The 14,477-nt window shown below is 41.9% G+C and overlaps 1 protein-coding gene across 4 annotated transcripts in view; it reads left to right on the top strand.

Annotated features, from left to right (window-relative positions):
• Positions 1–4,768, top strand: part of LSM14A (LSM14A mRNA processing body assembly factor) — a 62,122-nt gene extending 57,354 nt beyond the window's left edge. For 2 of the 4 annotated variants that reach the window (XM_025854307.2, XM_025854305.2), the window contains 2 exons: positions 1,831–1,889; positions 2,827–4,768. In XM_025854307.2, coding sequence (XP_025710092.1) covers positions 1,831–1,854 — 24 coding nt within the window. In that variant the 3' untranslated portion in view covers positions 1,855–1,889; positions 2,827–4,768. The remainder of the gene's footprint in view (positions 1–1,830; positions 1,890–2,826) is intronic. The other 2 variants (XM_073885424.1, XM_025854306.2) reach the window with 1 other exon arrangement.
• Positions 4,769–14,477: the final 9,709 nt, after the last annotated feature.

Here is a 14,477-nt window from a genome sequence, read left to right as displayed (position 1 = left end):
ATACTTGACAAAACCGTGGTCATGTTGTCTACAAGATTGGACTGTTATTTCCCATTATCTGACAGTCATCAGTAAACCTTTGAATAACTGCCGAGTGCATGGTACATGCATTTATTAATTCAGACTTTCTGAAGCTCTCACTGTTCAGTCATTTTGAGCCTCCAGTGAAAACCCCTATGCCACGCATTGCAGAATTAGAATGCATTGTAGAGGTTGTCTGCGTGAGTCTACCCACATAAGTGTATCCTTGACAGGGAGTCCAGCCTCTGCTTGGGTGTTTCAAGGCGTCATAGATTGGGCCCTAGATATTGCCCTGGTGGTAAGAAGGTTCTAATGTGACATTGTACTGCCTGCTCTTCTTACTCTGTGCAGATCCCACTGCTATTTCCAGCCCCATTTCTCATTGCCCTTTAAGCTGTCTGGTTCAAGCAAATTGACTCATGGTCAATGCTTATATGCACTGTCCTTGATTCCGACTTTGACCTCATTTGTTGACCAAACATATTGCGTTCTTCATATATGGCAAGCACTGTGCTGGATATTAGTGGTAAGCAAAACGGATGCAGTCCCAGCCTTCTTGGTGTTTTAGTCCAGTGGAGAGATAGACATAGCTAAAAGTCAAGGGGTTCCCTTTCACACCCTTCACAGTCTTGTCCAAGGTTTGCTCTGTCCTTGGAAACTTCTCTTCTTTCCTGCACTGATTTCTTCTTTTTCTGACTCCTATGGTATCTGCTTTCATCAGCACACATTTTAAATACACTCATGTTCCGTATTTCATGTGTTTTGTTCTGCATTTCCAGCTAGATATGAGCCTCTTGGCATTAGTGAACGTGTATTTTACTTTCATTTCCTCCAGTGGACATGGAACCATAGTGGGCTTGAAGTAAGTGCTCAGCATGTTGATTAGGAATACACTACTTCAGCCTTCAGTAAGGCAGAAGGTCCATCAGTGTGGCTAGTCCTTCATTGTCCATTCCAAAGTTAAATGACCCTCAAGTCTGGCACTAGAGCCCTGACCTTCTCCGCATTCAACGTCTTCTAAATCATATCACCTGGCAGGCACCTTTAAAGGTGGAAAGAGTGAGTGATCACTATTACATGAAGGAAATTTACCTTCAAGGATTAAACTCCCTTCTAAAACTACATCTAATATTTCTTAGAGAAATGGAGGTCATTGGCATTTACAGCAGCCTTCATGTAATGGGTTGGCTTTCTTCTTTGTGTTCTGTTGGCATGAATCATTAGTTTTGAGGTGAGCATAAGCAAGTCTGGTTGTTTAATGAAAATGTGGGCAAAGTAGGATTATAGATTTTTAGAACTCCTCAAAAATACCAGCTGAACTATAAACTCTCTCTCACCCTACCCCCAATAGATCGGAAACCAAGGACCCAGAGAAGTTAACTCTCTTGATCTGGGTACAAGCTAGTAAAACCAAAACTTAAGTCTCTTTGACTTCTAGCCCAGTTTTCCTTAAGGATAATGTCAGAAAGATAAACTTGTGTTAAGCTTGGTCCTATGGCACTTTGTGGGTTTGGGGGATGAGGAGATCAGGTTGGGTTTGTAATAAGAGTATAGTCAGTTCCTATTTTATATGCTGCTGCTAAGGAGGTTAAATAAAACAGCATGGTAGGTGAGACAGACTGCCTTCCGTTTGAGTCTGTTTCTTCAGATAGGGTCCAGAAACAAAGAGGTAACCGAAATGACTCAGCATGGTACTCTCTCTCCCTCCCCCCCTTTATTTTCTCCTCTCTTTCCCTCTACTTCCCTGTATCCCTCTCCCCCTCCCTTCTCTCTCCTTTTCTTTCTTGCTTTCTTTTTTTTACCTTTCAGAAAACCACAGCTTTTGGACCCTAAAGTAGGTCTGGATTGATCATACAACTTTCTGAAAGGTAAAAAAAAAATATCGGGGCATGTGAAGGTTGGCTTCGGTGGGGGACTGTGGGGTGGGTGGGATTATCTTCAGTTTATTTCTTTCTGCACCAATTCACACCATGCCATATGTATCCAATTTAATGGCATTGTACAAATGGTTGGGTGCTGTATACACAGATAAAGTTAAGTCTTTAACATGGGAAATAATGTATTTATAATAGTCAGGATGAGAATCAGCAGTAAAAATCAGGTATGTGATAACAACTAGTCCTGAGGAAAACAGTAGCCCCTGGCTCTGGTGTTACATACAGGACTTTTGATTAGGTTTAGTCTCACTGGAAAGCTAGAGACTCCTTGAGATTTTTGTTTTTTCCCTGGTTACTTTTTAAAAATTACTACCCAGTCAACCCTGATTTTCAGAACTTATTTTTGAATTTAAAAGTTATCCTTGTAAAATGAATTTCTAAATCATTGCTTTCTCCTGGCATGAAACTTTGGAGAGAAATGTTATTTTACTGTCTGGATATTTTATTGCTTAGTAAAAACATCAAAGACTTCAGGATTTTATTAATCCTTTTCCAGGGTATGTTGTCAGTTGTAGTTGATGAACTTGACTGCTAAGTTGAAGGTTTAAATCATTGTGTTTAAAAATTATTAAGATGCAACCAAAGATAGTGAGGTATGCCTGTATCTTAGAGGCCTTCTTGCTGGAACCAGCCCACACCACATCACCACTGCTGTAACCTCTAGTAACTGGGAAATGCAGTTAACAATAATGAGCTACTGCCGGGGGTGGAAGTCAAAATGTTTCCTGGAAATTAGTGAAATGGATTTATACATGAAAGGAAAAGGAGGGTATATTTGAAAGTAATGGGAAATATACTTAAGTAAATTAGAAGTACTTATTAATAAACTGATAATTTGAAACATGAGATATTTTTTTTTCCTTTTTAGAAAGACAACAAAGTTGCTGCATAGTCTACAAACAAGTCTTTGAAAATAGGTGAATTTCTAGCTCTTCATGGTCCTGAGAATTGGTTTCAGTCTTTTGAGAAGAATGAAGAAGTGAATTTGCTGTATATTTGTCACCAGCACTGGGTTTTTGTTTGTTTGTTTGTTTGTTTGTTTGTTTTTCTGCTTAATTTCAAAGATACAATGCAGTTACTTTTGGGGGGGAGGCTCATCTTAAAAAATGAGCATTAAATATATTTGGAATAGCAGAAGGTTAAGTAATTTCTTATGTATAGTTAAACTACAGCAGTACTTCAGTGGGACTTATAAGTATTTTTTCATCACTGAAAGGATTTTTCTTATCACTAAATTGTATTTGGCAATTATTGTAAGTTGCCTGCAGATAGGGCCGTGATACTGTGTTTTGAGCCACAGAAGGTTGTGTGTGTGTGTGCGCGTGCGTGTGTGTCTGTATCTTTCTCTCTTTCTTTCTTTCTTTTTGGAAATCCTGTAATATCCCCTTTGAGGTAGCTTATTTGGTCAATTAATTAGGGTGCTGGATGGTAGAGAATTTTGTCAGTCAACTATGTACACACAGTAAATACTGTTTCTTAGGCAAAGGTAACTTTTTTATATAGTTGTAAAATTCCATTATATTCCATTGCCAAAGAAACATTAAGAACTTTGTATAGCTGTATAAAAAGCAACTAATTTTTTAAAGAATAAACATTTTAAAGTCAGCAAACATACTGTGTCCTTGCAGAAGTTGATGTGCTGAGGAGCAGAGCTGTGGGTGGTGGGTCTTTTTTCATAGCTTTCCAGGCTTGAGATTTTTGATTTTGATTTTTTTTTTAATGTTTGGAACATAAATGAAGATTTGATACATTCTTCCATTATCTGAAAAGGATAAATTACTCATACTCATTGTAAGAGCTTCATTTTATAACAAATGGCATATCACAGGATTTGTCCAAATAATAAATATTTTCAGTATATGAATGTAAATAATCATAGATAAGAATATACTTAGCTGTATTTTCAAATAAGCACCCTCCCCTTTTTTAAGATAATAAAACTGGGCATCGATTAACCCATTCTTCCTGATATGCCTGGAATTTTGTCGTGATACCTTGATTCATTCCATTATATTTCAAGAGGATTCAGAGTGCTAGAAATTATTTTGGCAACCTATAAGATATCCTAACACTGGTCCTTGGGCCCATGGCCCACAAATGACTCGGTAATAGAGTTCATTGCTAATTATAAATCACTAGTAAATCTTTTTGATATTTTAAGCTAGAGTGGAAAAAAAAAAATCTGGCCACTTTTGTGTTTTTATGAAGGCCATGGAATAAAGGGATCCAAAGATTTAAATATTTTTATCTATTTTGATTTTTGTTAACTTTCTCCTTAAAGTATTCAATAGTGATAAAGATGTGGAAAACTGCACTGTAGGAGAATTGGAATATTTAAAGATGGTTGATATTTTTAATTTTAATTTTATATCTTTTGTATAGCTCTACAAGGAAATGTTTTGTAATTTGGTTTCGTTTAAGGTCCAGTACTTGGCAGCCGTAGTTTAGATAATGTTGCTTAATACTGTTTGCTTGCATGTTAACAACAAAACCTTTTGGAGGACCCACAAATCATGATATTGAACACATTTCCGAAGCATTCTGAACATCAAAGCAGTGCTATGATAATTCCTATGTAGACTGTTTGAGATGTCCCGGGCCAGTTTCAAGAAAAGCTGTAAATACCAGTTCTACATGCTCTGAAAGTATGAATTCACGTGTTTTTCAAGCCCTCTGGGTCACTGACTAAGGCATTTGGTGCCCCAATAATAACTGGCAGCATGGCATACCTGCAGTGCACCTTACAATATTAAAGCAAGGTTTTTATTCTAAGACAGAATAAAACTGTTAAATAAAAAATGTTCGTCAAAGTTCTTTCTCTTTAAGTAGTGGTATCATCTTACCATAGAAAGAAACATAATGAAAGACCTCTTTTAAGTATAGGAATGGAATTACGGTTATGTTTATATTCCCTAAAATAACTAATTTCTAACATTTTTCCTAAGATTTATTTATTGTTGTAGGTGCTTAGGAAGCTGGGAACCCCTTTGTCCCCCACTAGGGTGCTTTGCAGTCCACATCTTGAGGAGACTGAGCCCGCCATGCACAGGCCAAGCTGGAAGCCTCAGGCTAAAATGCTCCCTCTGTGGGCAGGCGGGTGTGAAAGAGGAGAGAGGGAAGGGCTGACTCCTAACTTCATTTGTTGGATTAGACCATGTCTTCCCCTGAAAAAGCAGAACTTAGCAGGGGGTAGGGAGAGGGGTCAGGAATGTTAATCCAGCTCAATGGCTCTTAATCAGGGTTTGAACTGACCATCCCAAGAGCATTTAGAAGTATGAGGGGATGTGTGTTGGTTGTCACAGTGACTAGGAACCACCACTGGCATTTAAGAGTAAGGGCCAGGGTGGCAAAATTGTACACTGCTCGATGGTGCCACATCATCAGTTATCCAGCCCAAAGTACAACGGTGGCCCTTCCAATTTGAGAAATACTGGCTGAGGTTCCTCTAGAACAAAAGACGATGAATGGGGAATTAATTCTTTCCCTCCCCCAAAATCTTTAAAAACATTTACTGAAGACATTGTCTACATGGATTATGAAAGGACAAGGTATAAAGGGACCTTACGTCCGGTGGCACAGTCAGTGTTTTGGAAAGCCATTATCACAGGAATTACCACTTCATCCCAGTCTCTCTCAGGAAATGGTTCACAAATCTCTTCTCCAGATCTGCTCAGGAGCATTTGTAAAGTACAGATTCCCATACCCCACACCTTGAGTCAAGAGTCTGAAGTTCTGTAGAGGAGCCCATAGGTAGTTCTGATAAGCAGGTTTAGAAGAACAGCACAGCCAGCTCACCTCATCTAGCCCCCTCCTTAAAGGGCCTTAGTAAAGTTTTCACTGGATTATTTTTCCATTTCCCCATCCTTCCAAATCCAGTACATCCAGGCTGTGTGACGGCGGCAGGAAGAGGGAAAGAGGACTAAGGGGGGGAGGGGGCATTTCTGCAGGACAGAATCCAAGGGAAAACAGGGAGACGGAGATTCAAATTTCCTACGGCTTTGGCTGATTTGAGTACTAAGACTTAGTTTTTTATTCCTAGCATACAGGAAAAGGGTGTGTGTTGTTTCTGTGTCTCAGTTTTACATGGCCGTTTTCCCTGTCTCTGTGGGTTATCTGTCTGAAAGAGAAGCTGCGCCTTCTGCACGGCTGTGTGCTAATCACTCAGGTCTAATCATGCCCAGATGCAGTGTGTGGGGATGCCCCGGCCCTGTTAGTTCAGAGCTGGTTTAAACTGTGACCGTCAGGAGAGGTTGTGGGATAAAGTAATCGAGGTGAGTGAGCTCGGAGCCCACATGTGCATGTCACTTTACCTGTTCCGACTGTATTTTTATTTTTTAAAGATTTTATTTATTTATTTGACAGAGAGATAGCGAGAGCAGGAGCACAAGCAGGGGGAGTGGGAGAGGGAGAAGCAGGCTTCCGGTTGAGCAGGGAGCCCGATGTGGGGCTCGATCCCAGGACTCCGGGATCATGACCTGAGCCGAAGGCAGACGCCCAACGACTGAGCCACCCAGGCACCCCTCGACTGTGTTTTTAAAAGATAAGTATTAATACAGTTGGAAGTCAATTTAGGGAAGTAAAGTAGCACTGTTAATCTCAGAATCTGAGGATGCTAAATTGGGGTTTGCTCAGAGCAGGCTGCCCTAGCTCCTCCCAAGAAGGAGACACAAGGACAACTTCTTGGAAGAGGTATTCCCTGACTAGGAGTTGGTCAAGTGAGGGAAGCCAGGGAGTGTAGCTTTGAGCACCGGGCTTGGAGGCCAATGGCAGCCAGGCAGCCAGCTAGTGTGTGCACTGGGAAGCTAGAGGTACAGGTCCCAGGCACTGGTCTTGGGATAATCCCAAACTTCTGAGGAGGAGTGATGCAAAGGTTCTTCTGTTTTTCAGAGCCAGTGTTAGTAAAAGCAAACTTGTGGTTTTGAGACATTTATAAATCTGGTTCCAAGAGCACATGGTGAGACTGAATCTAATGTGGTTTCTGTTCTCAGTGATGGTGCAGAGCTGTGAGCCAGTGGTGTGGGTGTCCTTTAAATTCCAGCTTGGTTCATATTTAACGAACTGGGCTGACTGGTAAAAATGTTTTCAGGTTTAGCTCAGAAACATGTCAAAATAAACCTGATTCTGACTCCAGTTCATAATGAATGTTGATTTTAAGGAAATGCTTTAAAATGCACTGATGTCCATGTTGTGGTTCATAAAGAAACAAAGTAGCACTGCGAGGCTAAAGCATATTTCAGCTCAATAATAAGGCTTTCTTAGAGTGACTCCATTTAGTAAGCCTTGCCTTTGCCTCCAGACTTGAAAAGTAGTCTGAAAGTGGAAGGAGAGAGGAAAGAATGCCAGCCTTGAGGAGCTGTGAGAAGTTGGGGCCGTAGTTAACACTGTAATGAATTCCAGTGAATGGTTGACAGTCATTCAAAAGTACCGAGGATGGGAACATGTTTACTAGATGTCTGGAGTGTGCCTCTATAATCCTGGGGCTCACCTAATCCTGGTAATCCTCCAGTGCTAGACTCACACAGGATTGTTGATGAGAATGCAAATCCCAACATTGCAATTCAGGATTTTGCTTGTGCTGAAATGGTTTTGTAAATTTTTTTTCTTTATGGGTTGCTCCATTCCTCAGTGTTTAATTAATAGCATTGCTCTGTCCCAAAGTGGGTATGTGGAACCTTGCAGGTTGCAGTTATAAAATGGAAATAGGTATTGCTGTTTTGTTTTTGTAAAAGTCATACATTTAGAAAGAATATGGGCGGTATGGGTTCCTGGCTGGCTCAGTCAGCAGAGCATGCAACTCTGGATCTCGGTCGTGAGTTCAAGCCCCACATTGGGCATAGAGCTTACTTTAAAAAAAAAAAAAAAAAATATGGGCAGTATGGAAATGGTTTTTAAAAATAGATAAGAAGAAAAGGAAATTTACAGTCCCATTACCCAGAGCTAACCATCCTCAACACTATTGGGGTATATTCTGCCTGGCATTGTTCTGTACAGCCATGTGCTTTTCAGCAAAGATGGATTCACAGTATATGTACTATGGTGAAACTTGCTCTTGTCACGCAATATATTGAATAGCACTGTTCCAGTTTTGAAGTACAATATATACAGCGAAGTACATGTGTCATAATTGTAAACAGCACCCAGTTTGGGATTCAGCTTATTAACAGTACCCTAGAAACCCCTCTATAACTCCCTTCTAGTATCCCCTTGCCCCTCAGGGGTAACTACTATCCTGACTTAAAACGGTGTAGATGGCTTTTGCTTTTTGTTGTTCTTTATATAAATTGAATTATACACTATAAATTCTTTTTGTGCTTAGCTTTGCTCAACATTGTTTGTGGGATTAGTTCATATTGTTGCATTTGGCTATGAACTGTTTTCATTGCAACGTAATATTCCATTGTGTTAATAGCCCACAGTTTAGCCATTCTGCCATTGGTGCCACATTCAGGTAATTTCTACCTTTTGGCGGTCAATCATGCTAGCACTGTTTTTTCCTCTGCAAGAGAAGCCAGAGCTGCAGTAGGTGAGAGGAATGCTGATTTACACCTCTTGAGGACTTGGAGTATGGTGAAAGATGGTAGTGCCCAACTATGGTGCACCCCACATCAGCGTGCTACTGCAAGTAATTTGTTACTGACCATGAAATACTAGAAAACCCTGATGTCCTATAGATGTAGACAGAGATGTATAGATTAGAGCAGACACAGGGTTAATCCTCCCCTGTGCCTGCTCCCCCCACCACCCTCCCAGTAGGGACACTAGAGTAGTTCTTGCCCTGCAAACCAGTGTTCAGGATGTGGGCTTGGTGTCCTTGTTCCTTCCCATCCTGGTGAAAGCCCTACTTACTTTGTTGAGGCTCATGTGATCCTCTCACCCTCCTGGTTATGATCATCTAATCATCTCATTACTACCCATTATCTTAAAAAGTCTGATGCCTGCCTTTCTCTTCCTCCACACTTCCATCCTTCCGAGTGTCCAACTTCTGTGTGGTTTACCCATCTGCATTGAGAGACCCCAGGATAATCCTAATAAAGGGATTTCTTAACAGCTAAAGGATACAAAGTAAAGTTAGCAAAGGGAAAAGACAGGGGCAACATCTGGAGGAAACCAGGCTCAAACTTTCCGAGGGGACTTTGAAGTGGAACCACACAGGATGTACTCATTCCCCCAGCAACAAGTTGTTACAACATGTGTGGAATGTTGTCTACCAGGGAAGCTCATTCAAGACTTAGTGCCCACTGTTTTGGTTGGGGGCTGGCTATGTAGGCACCGTCTGCTTGGCACATCCCCAAACCCCAGAGTTACAGAAGTAAAGCACAATTAAACCCTATTGATCGTACAAACAATTCAGGCACAGTGATCCACTCTTACAGGTCTGGGAGTGGTAGAAACCCTCCTGAAATCCAGGTTTCCAGATAGCAGCCAAGGACCAAACTTGTAAGCAGGAATTATAAAGGATAACAGTCAGGCCTAGTATGTTAACTCTTCTGGACCCGTCCCACACCCTGGTTACTGTTCCTTGTCCTGTGACCTTTTCCTCTCACCCTCCATCTCCTACCCAGAGGTGTGGAGACACCTGGACCCTGCACATCAAGATCAGTTGCATCACTTCTGAATCATGGATTTAGACACCCCACACTGATCTTCCAACTGGCTTACTCAAGAAATAACTCCAGGGGCACCTGACTGACTCAGTTGGTGGAGCATGTGACTCTTGATCTCTGGGTTGTGACTTTGAGCTCCACGTTGGGTGTAGAGATTACTTAAAAAAAATAAAATCTTGTAAAAATAAAAAAGGAGGGTTGCCTGGGTGGCTCAGCCGGAGAAGCCTCTACCTTCAGCCCAGGTCATGATCTCGGGGTCCTGGGATTGAGTCCCGCATTGAAGGAGCCTGCTTCTCCCTCTCCTGTTCCCCCTGCTTGTTCTCTCTCTCAATAAAATCTTCAAAAATAAATTTAAAATGATAAATAAATAAGGGGCACCTGAGGGGCTCAGTGGGTTAAGCGTCCCAACTCTTGATTTCAGCTCAGGTCATGCTCAGGGTCATGGGATCGAGCCCCACGTCAGGCTCCAGGCACAGCACAGAGTCTGCTTGTCCCTCCGCTCTTCCCACTGCTCACTCCCATGCTCTCTCTCTGTCTCTCAAATAGATAAAATCTTTAATAATAATAAAGTCTTTAATAAAAAATAAAAAAATCATAGTGACCTAACCACTCCCTTGCTCAGTAACTGTTCTTAGCCTGGTGGAAATCTCCAGGTCAAGGATCTTTCTACTTTGAACTCATTTAGCTCCCTCCTTTCTTTTGCTTTCCCCACCACCATCTCCCACCAGCCTAGACTCCATGATCCATCCTTTATCTTGCAATTACCCTGAACCCCCTTATACCTCTTGAGCTGCTTCTGCTCCTGCCTAGAGGAACTTCAACTCTGAAAGCATCCATCCTTTCACATTATCAGTATTCACTCAGAGGGTTGAATCCTGCAGAAGAGAATCACAATGGAGTAAATTAGTACGACTGTAAATCTGATTACTGCTCTCTACTGGGCCCTCAGCATTGCCAGCAAAACTGAGTATTTTCCTTGAATCACCTCTTTGCAGTCAACAATAGGCCTTGCCATCTATTTCAAAGAGAACTAGAGGACATTGGACAGAAACTACTTCCAATACTTAAAACCACACGCTAAACCAACCCCCAATCTAAATCCAGCCGTTTCCTGGTGGCCCTATAAAGAAAGAAACACCTATCAAAAAACGGCTTGTCTCATGCTCCCTAACTCCCACTCTTCCCAGACATAAAATACTGATTTGCCTCTCTCTTCCTGTATCTTCAACATCTTTCTTGATAAGGCATCCTTTCACTTGCATTTAATTATGCTGGCATACTATATCCCATTGTGTTAATATATATTAATATATGATTAAAAGTATGTAGTATATTTATTATGTTACAAACTCCTTTTTTAAGAAAATAATGCTTGGGGCGCCTGGGTGGCTCTTTCATTAAACGTCTGCCTTCAGCTCAGGTCATGGTTCCAGGGTCCTAGGATCGAGCCCCACATCGGGCTCCCTGCTCCGCGGGAAGCCTGCTTCTCCCTCTCCCACTACCCCTGCTTGTGTTCCCTCTCTCGCTGTGTCTCTCTGTCAAATAAATAAATAAAATCTTTTTTAAAAAGTGTCTGCCTTCAGCTCAGGTCATGATCTTTTTTAAAGCTGCATACTCTCTGGCCTCAACGTCTGTGGCCTTAACTATATGGAGTTATTCTCAGATTCACATACCTAGCACAGATATCTTTTCTGAGTCTAGATCTGACTTCTTGTTACCTGTACTTGAATGTCTTAACAGTAGCCTGTCACATTCAGTGTCGCCAAACTGAAGTGATCTCCCCTCTACTTTTCTTCCAGCATTTTTTTTTTTTTTTTTTTTTTTTTTTAGGATTTTATTTGAGAGAGAGAGACAGAGATAGCAAGAGAAAGCATGAGCGGGGAGGAGAAGGAGAAGCAGGCTCCCCACTGAGCAGGGAGCCTAACCCAGGACTTGATCCCAAGACCATGGGATCATGACCTGAGCTGAAGGCAGGCGCCTAACCTACTGAGCCACTGAGGTGCCCCTCTTCCAGCATTTTTTTTTTTTAAGATTTTATTTATTTATTTGACAGAGACATAGCGAGAGAGGGAACACAAGCAGGGGGTGGGCAGAGGGAGATGCAGACTCCCCAGGGATCGGGGAGCCCAATGCGGGGCTCGATCCCAGGACCCTGGGATCATGACCTAAGCCAAAGGCAGACACCCGAAAACTGAGCCACCCAGGCGCCCTCTTCCAGCATTCTTGATCCCATTATGGAGCAGTACCAGCTACTAAGTGGAGGATACCAGAAATCTGGCAGTCCTGTCTTTGACACTCTGTTTTCCTTCCATTCTGTACCAGCATCATACCTGTTACCAAGTTCTGTCTACTCTACTTCCTAAGTATTTATGATAACCTCTTTTTCTTAAAAAAAATTTGTTTTGATAGGAGATATATGTGTGTACATATTTTTTTTAAGATTTTATTTATTTGAAAGAGAGTGAGAGACATGAGCATGAGAGGGAGGAAGGTCCGAGGGAGAAGCAGACTCCCTGCTGAGCAGGGAGCCGGCGCGGGGCCCGATCCCGGGACTCCGGGATCATGACCTGAGCTGAAGGCAGTCGCTCAACCAACTGAGCCACCCAGGCGCCCCTTGTGTTTTTATTTAAATCAGAAAGGATTTTTTTAAAAGATTTTATTTATTTATTTACTTGAGAGCACAAGCAGGAGGGGAGGGCAAAGGCAAAGCAAGAAGCAGACTCCCCGCTGAGCAGAGAGCCCTATGCGGACTCGATCTCAGGAACCTGGGATCATGACCCGAGCTGAAGGCAGATGCTTAGCCAACTGAGCCAGCCCAGGCAGCCCTAAATCAGGATTTTAATGAAAGGCAATAGTCATGCTCACAATCTTATCCCTTTCTACACCTAGTCTTCTGTTTTTAGTTTTGCTGATTCTCTATAGAAAAAGGGAAAGAGTTTGTTTATTCAACAAATATTTATTGAGCCCTTACTGTGGAAGAGGTATAGTTGCGATTGCAGGGTAAGCAGCAGTAAACAAAACAAATAGCCCCAATAGGGGCTTGTTTTCTACTGAGGAGACAAAATAAATGAGTAAAATATGTAATATATTAAAATCATTAAGTGCTATGAAGGAAAAGGGGGACAAGAAAGGGCATATGGACTGGAGGAGGGATTTCTGCTTCCGATTTGAAATAGGTTAGAAGGGGGCACCTGGGTGGCTCAGTTGGGTAAGTGACTGCCTTTGGCTCAGGTCATGGTCCCGGGGTCCTGGGATCGAGTCTCACGTCGGGCTCCCGGCTTGGTGGGGAACCTGCTTCTCCCTCTGACCCTCTCCCCTCTCATGCCGTTTCTCACTCTCTCTCTCTCTCAAATAAATAAAATCTTTAAAATAAAATAGGTTAGAAGGGAGGCACCTGAGTGTTTCAGTCAGTTAAGCATCTGCTTTCGGCTCAGGTCATGATCTCAGGGTCCTGGGATCAGGCTCCTTGCTCAGCGGAAAGTCTGTTCCTGCCTCTCCCTCTGCCTGCCGCTCCCCCTGCTTGTGCTCTCACTCTCTCTCTGCAAATAAATAAAATCTTTTTAAAAGGGGCGCCTGGGTGGCTCAGTTGGTTAAGCAACTGCCTTCGGCTCAGGTCATGATCCTGGAGTCCCTGGATCGAGTCCCGTGTCGGGCTCCCTGCTCAGCAGGGAGTCTGCTTCTCCCTCTGACCCCCCCCCCATGTGCTTTCTCTCTCTCTCATTCTCTCTCTCTCAAATAAATAAAATCTTTAAAAAAATCTTTTTAAAAAATAAAATAGGTTAGAGGGGTGCCTGGCTGGCTCAGTCAGTAGGGGGTTATAAGTTTGAGCCCTGCATTTCATGTAGAGATTATAAATAAATAAAGTTAAGAAATAATAAATTAGGTTAGGGAAGCTGACGTTTGAGAAATGACTCAAGAAAGTGACTGAATATTCAAGCAGAAGAAATTGTAGCTGCGAAGACCCTGAAACAGGAGTGAACCTGATATGGCTGGAGTGGAGCAAAGCAGGAGAGTAGTAGAATATGAGGTTAGAGGGACACTTGGGTGCATCAGTCGGTTAAGCGTCTGCCTTCGGCTCAGGTTATGATCCCAGGGTCCTGGGATCGAGTCCCCCATCAGGCTCCCTGCTTGGCAGGGAGCCTGCTTCTCCCTCTCCCCTTCCCCCTGCTTGTGTTCCCTCTCTTGGTGTGTCTCTCTCTGTCAAATAAATAAATAAAATCTTAAAAAAAAAATCATCCACATTTTAATTTGCTTCATGATTGGACTTTGCCTTTCTTCTCCAATTTTTAAATTGCGTTTCCTTTATCTTTTTCTCTTTTCACGTTTAATGTACACAAAAGAATATGTAATTATACTATGATGAGGAACTGTAAGTCTGTTATTTACCCCAAAAACTAGTGTCACAACAACCTGCATCTATGTATTATAGCCCCCCTGTTCATTTGTTCTTCACACAAAAGGAAACCGCTATTCTGAATTTTATGTGTATTATTTTCTGGGTTTGGGTTATATTTACAATGTTTATCCCTAGAATTTCTGGTTGGTTTTGCAAATATTCTCTCTCTCTCGTCTCATTTTCCCTCTGACTGCCTCTCATATTCTCTGTTACTTGGAATCTATTTCATTCTTCTTGAGCTCAACAATTTTCTAATATACTTTAGACAGTTTTTTCCTTGGACCATTACTTTCTCTACAGCTTTTTCTTTTTCCTGGAATTGCTGAATGTTCTTCTTTGCTTGTATTTGTTGCTTTTATCATACAATAAAGTTTTTCTAAGCCCTCAGCCATACTATCTTTCCAATTCGGTCTATGAAGTCTTTTTTCCTAGAGGCTGTTCTGTAACTTTCTGCCATCCTACTAAAATCCAAACATTGCTTTCGAGATCTTCAGCAAAGTGATGATTCTGGGATTTCTC

The sequence above is a fragment of the Callorhinus ursinus genome, unplaced genomic scaffold, assembly GCF_003265705.2.
Source record: "Callorhinus ursinus isolate GAN/ISIS: 27379988/994484 unplaced genomic scaffold, GSC_fseal_2.0 scaffold61, whole genome shotgun sequence".
NCBI lineage: Eukaryota > Metazoa > Chordata > Mammalia > Carnivora > Otariidae > Callorhinus > Callorhinus ursinus.
Note: the sequence above shows the minus strand (reverse complement) of the source record. Positions and strands in the feature narration are given on the sequence as shown.